Below are 6,141 nucleotides of genomic sequence, written 5' to 3' on the forward strand. Positions count from 1 at the left end.
TGGGCGAATAACTGGGGCTAATAGCAGCTATTGTTTAAAAAGCACAGTGGAAAGGAGTTTTTGTAAAAAGGTAGAAAGGGTGGGGTTTTTTTTCATAAAACCCTCCTTTGGGTCACAGTCCCCTTCTTGCAGCAGCCTTATAATCTTTAAAACATTTAGAAGGTTTAATCAAGGGTCTCTTAATTTGCATCTGCTTGTACCATCAGTGGCCTCTCTGGCCCATGAAACCTTATACTACAAAAAAATGTTACCCTTTAAAAGTGCCACAAGGCTCTTTGCTTCCCTTCTTGTGGACTTGTTTAGAGTAGCAAACATAAATGCAAAGCTCCTTAAGAAGGCTGTTTTGAAATGAGGTTTGCATGCAAGTATAAGATGAAGAAAGAGTTCCAGATACCGCATTTCTGCTAAAATGTATAACCTATTCAGATGTATCAGCCTGGGTTTAGAGATTACCTAGAAAAGTATTGTGAAGGATGTAGTGGCTTTAAGATAAGAATCGCCTGTCCTGTCCAGACAGGCATCAGCTCCGGTTTCATATTGATGCTGTTTTGGGCATTTCATTAGTCAGCTTAAGAGATACTCCCATTCTATATATACTTCACTCCAAGCCATCACTAATAAGCTGTACCCAGTTGCCTTTCTATAAATGAACCTTCCCTTCTTTGCAATGTTGGCCAGCTGCAGGCTGCAGAAAACTTTTGTCATTATTCTCCTGCTTGTTTTAAAGTTTGTAGTGGGTGATGTCCCCTTCTCACCATTTTTGTAAAATGAAAGTGGTGTGGAAACCAACCTTTGGGAAAATAGTCTTGCCTTGATTGTATTCATTCCAGCGCACGTAACTGCACAGATCTTGCAGATGTGAGTCATGCTTTGAAAGGCATACTTGGACATGGATCACTCTGTCCTACCTGGACTCAGGTGGGGAAAAGGATACTGCAGCAAGGTGGGGACAGCTGCTAGCAATATGATTAGTACCCTCCATTTTAATAAATTCTGAAAGAATCCAGAAAATGTTTATCAGCCCTCCCTCAATAGTAATTTGAACACTCGTAGTCGTAACTAGTAGTACCAGGCAGCTGTTTGTAGGGGAGGGAATAGTAAAATGTCATATTCAGCCATACTGGAGGATTATTGGACTGGAGCCCCTTTTGTTTGCTTTTCTCAAATTCTGAAAGGATATTTTATATATACATATTAAAATAATGCTGCCTATCATAGTTAATTAGGGCATGCTCAGTGTTTGCATTCCTTCTATAGTATTTTTCATTTGTGAAGGACTTTACCAGAACTGTGGAATTTATCTGTGCAAGAAACCTATGGGGGTACGATAGCCTGGGACACATTGCCTTGCCTAAAGCTGTGCAGTGGTGCTGCACAACTGAAGGGCGTGCCACATAAGACATTCTTCTCCAAGAGGATGCCTGTATCTGTGTTGTGTGTGACCTTTGCCAGGGGCGGGGGGACCTGTGGCTGTGTGGTAAAGACTGAGCTTTGCTGACAGAAGTATCAGTGGTGAAAAGATTTCGGCAGGTATTGGGAAAGACATTTCTCTGCCTGAAACCCCAGCAAGCCGCTGCCAATCACAGTAGACTGTACTGAGTTAGACAGCTCCGTGATCTGTCTCTGCATTACCTACTGGAAACATCTTCAGCCTTTACAGGCCCACTAACATGGGATTCACTGAACTGCAAGCACATGGCATCGGAGTCCCATGGCGGGAAGAGGGGAAAACAGAATTATGAGCTCACAGGCATCAATGCCAGGACCATGGGCAAGCAAGCCAGAAGAACAGGGCTGGAAAAACAAGCCAAGCATCAGCAAGTGTGCCAGAGTGAGGAACAAGACAAAGGTCAACCTCCTTACCCTACTGAGTGACCACACCTACCTGTCCTGCTGGTCTTGGCATGTGTGCCAAGAGAGGCAGGAGACAGGACACCTATGTGCCCTGTGTAGTGGGTCATTTCAAAAGGCTTCAAAGAACATTGCTGCTCTATAGGGGCTTATGACACACCAGAAGGGACTTCAGGGATGCACCTGAGGTTCCTGGCCCATGGGCTGAAGAGCTACTGTCATCCTAGACAGACAGATCACTGCTCTGGAAATGTTTGTTGCAGGGAAGCAGAGGATCAGCAAGAAAAACTGCTAAACTGGGCAGAAAGGTATATAGATATATAATATAACAGCTTCCCATTGAGGGGCATCTAACAGTTCCTCTTTACATTAGATATAGAATCTGATGTAATCCGCCCTGAGCCTGTTCACAGGGAGGGCGGAATAGAAATATAATGAAATAAAAATAAATAAATGTGTAAAACATCAAAGAACTTAGACGTAGGCCTTGAGCGGGTGCAGGTTTTTCCATATGCCCCTTAGCTTAAAAAGGGGGGGGGGATTTTATATCAGCCAGGATTCTGTTGCTCTCTCCCACCCTTGGGGGAAAAAAACCATTAAATCAGCTAGTCCAGTTTAAAGAAAGCCACTAACTGCCCTTAACTCCTACCAATGTGAGCTTCTAGGACAGAGGAGGAACTAAATGATTCACTGCCCTTTTCCTCAGAGCCAGGCCATTGTTGTTTTCTAAAAACCTTTGGAAGCATCACCCTTGCTGTCCCTCTTTTCCTCCATCGTTAAGAGAAGCATTCAGTTTATTTAAATAGCTCTTTGGGACATACTGTTCAGCTGACAGCCTGCATTTTAGTGGGATGCTCTTTGAGGTCTGTCACATCCAGTTTCCTTTGAAGCCATATCAATATGTGCATAGGCAGATGTGGGCATGTGACAGGTAGCCCTGATTGCCAACCAGCCAGTAATGGGACCTTCACATTTCCTTTAATCTCAGCTTACGGTTTTAGCATTTACATCATGTTTGAAGTTGCCCTGACAAGTGAGCCTAGAAAACCACTGTTTGGCATTTCTAAACACCCTTTGGGAGTCATTTCGAGGTGGGAACGGTAAATTAATGATATTTCAAAAACGTTCCTAATATGTCTGCAACAGTAAATTAGGGTATGTGCTTCCCCTTCCTGTTGAATCACATAACTGTTTTCTGCCCATTTGTCCAGAATGGCTGGAGATGTGCAGGCTGACATGGTTAAAAAGTAAATTCTGTACACCAACACACATCACAGCGACAGTCCTGAATATACATAATTAGATGGCCTGAAGGGGTAGAATGGACTGTATTTCTTCAAGCCGTGTGTAATGGATGCCATTTTTGAATGCCCCCTTCGCAGTTCCATCAGCTGGCAATAACGCTGCAGAAGGAAAGGTGGGGAGGGCTGGTGTCATACTACATGATTGAGTGGAAGGCAAGTACAGCGCAAGTGAACAGGGAAGAATACATGTGAGTCTGTTCACTTGCAGTTCAAGTGTCATTCGTCAGTTGCAGCTTGGCCCGTAGTGAACAGAAGACTAGGATCGAGGAGCTCCAGTTTCAAATCCCCAGTTGAAGCTCTCTGGGCTATCTTGGGCCACTCCGTCTCTGTCAGCCTGACCTGCCACACAGATGGTAAAATAGGAAGCAATATTTATGCCACACTGAGTGCCTTGGAGGAAATGTACAGCTAGAACAAGACCTCTGCTGACCAATAGCAGCTAGAACCAGCAGAAGACTGCTAATTTTGAACTGTGTTACAAGTGTATGCTGCTTTAGAAGTAGAAAAGGGGGCTCTAAATATTAAAGAATATCTGGCCATCATCATGGATCGCTTGACTGTGAAGTGCCTGAGGATACCAGGAAAAAGCAGAAAGGATCTAAAGAGAAGGACTTGTAGGTAGGAGCAAAAATGGAATTGTAACTCTAGAAGGAAGCAGGCACTCATGTCCTGGAGCCTCCTGTGGCCTTTCTAATGTTTGCGTGTGTGCGTAAAGCAATTTTCATTAAAATAAAAAATAAAGTGAAATTTAATTTTCTAAACATTTCCCCCAACAGAAGTAAAAAGTCGTATCAGACTAGTAACATCTATGTATGCTGGGCCCACTAAGTGGTCTTCAGCTCATGGGTTAGGTCCCTAAAATGGGTTGCAGAGTCCTTGTAGAGCTACCAGTTTATGCTGCCTTTTGGACAAACTTCCTGCCAAATGTGCATGCTTAGGAATCGTGCCTTCTTGTCTCCCTTTGCACATATAGCCGGGAGGAGCAGCAAGTGAGGTCACTGAGTGGAGAGTATTCCCCCATGACACTGACCCTTGGCTTGCTCCTCACGATGCTACACCTCCTGATGCTCAGCTAGTATTTCATGTCCTGGCTGTCTTGGTCTGCTGCCCACATTCATATCCTTAAACACTCATGAGGTCATGACTCTTCCCTGGTTTTTGTGATGTGACTGAAACCACATGACTTCCTATCACATGGTTGCAGTGGGTCCCAGATCTGGAAATGTGGATGATGACTATTGAAATAACTATGCAGGCTGCACCCACCCTGAATTCCAGCCCTGCACGTTAAGGGGGAAAGAGACAGAGTTGCTAAAGGAAGTGAGACCAAGTAGGCAGGGAACAGAAAAGCCAGGCCTTTCCCACCCTGACTTGAATGAACCAGCCCCTTCTTTGGCTGTAGGCTTCTAGCATCTCATATGGCAGCCTTCCTTGGGTATGTGAATGCAGAGTAGGAGGCTGTTACTCTTATCATGTAGAGCTTTTGTTCATTCATGATTGTTTACTCCAGCAAGCAACCCTACTATGCTTTTTTGTTTGTTTGTTTGGCTGACTTCCCCAGCTGGTGCACTTTCTGTGGACCTCAGAATACAAGGAACAATTCTTTATCAACACTCCTCTTGTTCCAAATGCACTTGTAATTTATTTATTTTTTTAGAAAAAGCAGACAACCGTTCGATCCTCTTTTTTTAAAAGGCATTGTGGGAGAGAGGTTAGACTCCCTTGGTACAAGGAAGAAAACTGAGTTCAAACCCTAAAATAGCACCTTTTCTTGAATTTCCATTGAGAAAAATCAGAAGAATGACCCCCCAATAATGAATACACCAAATTCTAAAGGAAACTACAACAAATATGGTACTGTTTTTGAAACCATAATGAACAGGTCAGTCCAGGCTTCACCTGAAAATCTATTGGAATTGGATTTTGATGTCAGTTTCCAGGTTTCTTACTGCATTTTTTTGGTATTTTGGTTACAGTGGGAACCAAGATAGAAGAGTCAACACAGCCCTCACCAATTCAATCAAAAAATTCACTACTGGAACTTGCCCCTGCCTCCACCTCCCAGATCACAGAGAAGGATGAGAGCCTGAATCTGCATTGACAATGTTTGTAGGCCATCCCCCTCCCGGGGGTGGGGGTGGGAGGAAGGAGTTGGGCCTTAATGTGCTGTTTAATTATGCTGTCAAAAAACTCCTTATCAGCTGCTGACTGATAGGAATTTTTACCTGTATCAGAGTGTTAATACAGACCTGAAGCACCTAACCAGTCTAGTCTTTCAAAGTTGAACTCCATCCAACAGAACCAAGAAGTCAGTTCTCATCTCATATAATCCAAGAGTCCTGTAACCTGAGCTTGATCTCATCAAATTCAGTGTGATGGACCAAACCTGGCCATTTTGGTTTAAGTGGAGGCTGTGAATTGGGTTGAAAGTGATCAATGATCCAGGCATCAACTGAAGTTCTGACAGAGCTAGTGCTGTAATCTTCATAGGATGCTGGGGGAGATAAATGTCCATTGTATTCTCCTAAAAATTTCTGTTAGAGGGAACAGAAGACAATCGGGGGTTTCTACCCAGTTTTCACACTATCGTATAGTAATAAAGAGCCTGCTGAAGCTGGGAATGTCAATCCAGCTGTTTTCTGCTGCCCCCCTGCTTAAACACACACCAATGTCAAGGCAGTATGATCTAATCAAACTCATCCATTTAAGTGGAACCCTTTGTCCTGGAGTTAAAACTTTTGCAGGAGTCACAGGCACACAACAAGATGGCCACTGCTTTTAAAAACAAGTTCAAGCATCCTTGGTCACCATGAGCGTGTCATCAGAGTTAACTGAAGGTTCTGCTGTCCCCAGTTCTTCTGAACAGCTGGCAGCCTCTCATCTTCAGAAACTGGGGCTGCAGACCACAGAACGTTGCAGCAGCTAGGACCGCTAGACTGTACACAAGATGCGCCACCAACACTCTCACATGCTGATAGTTAAAACG

The 6,141-nt window shown here is 43.9% G+C and overlaps 1 protein-coding gene across 1 annotated transcript in view; it reads left to right on the top strand.

Moving 5' to 3' along the window:
* The window catches only part of IQCK (IQ motif containing K), a 63,513-nt gene extending 57,423 nt beyond the window's left edge, over positions 1-6,090 (top strand). The window contains exon 9 of the mRNA XM_054994593.1: positions 5,132-6,090. Within this exon, the coding sequence (XP_054850568.1) occupies positions 5,132-5,256 (125 nt within the window). The 3' untranslated portion in view covers positions 5,257-6,090. The remainder of the gene's footprint in view (positions 1-5,131) is intronic.
* The last annotated feature ends 51 nt before the right edge of the window (positions 6,091-6,141 follow it).

This window comes from Eublepharis macularius, chromosome 12, assembly GCF_028583425.1.
Source record: "Eublepharis macularius isolate TG4126 chromosome 12, MPM_Emac_v1.0, whole genome shotgun sequence".
Taxonomy (NCBI): Eukaryota; Metazoa; Chordata; class Lepidosauria; order Squamata; family Eublepharidae; genus Eublepharis; species Eublepharis macularius.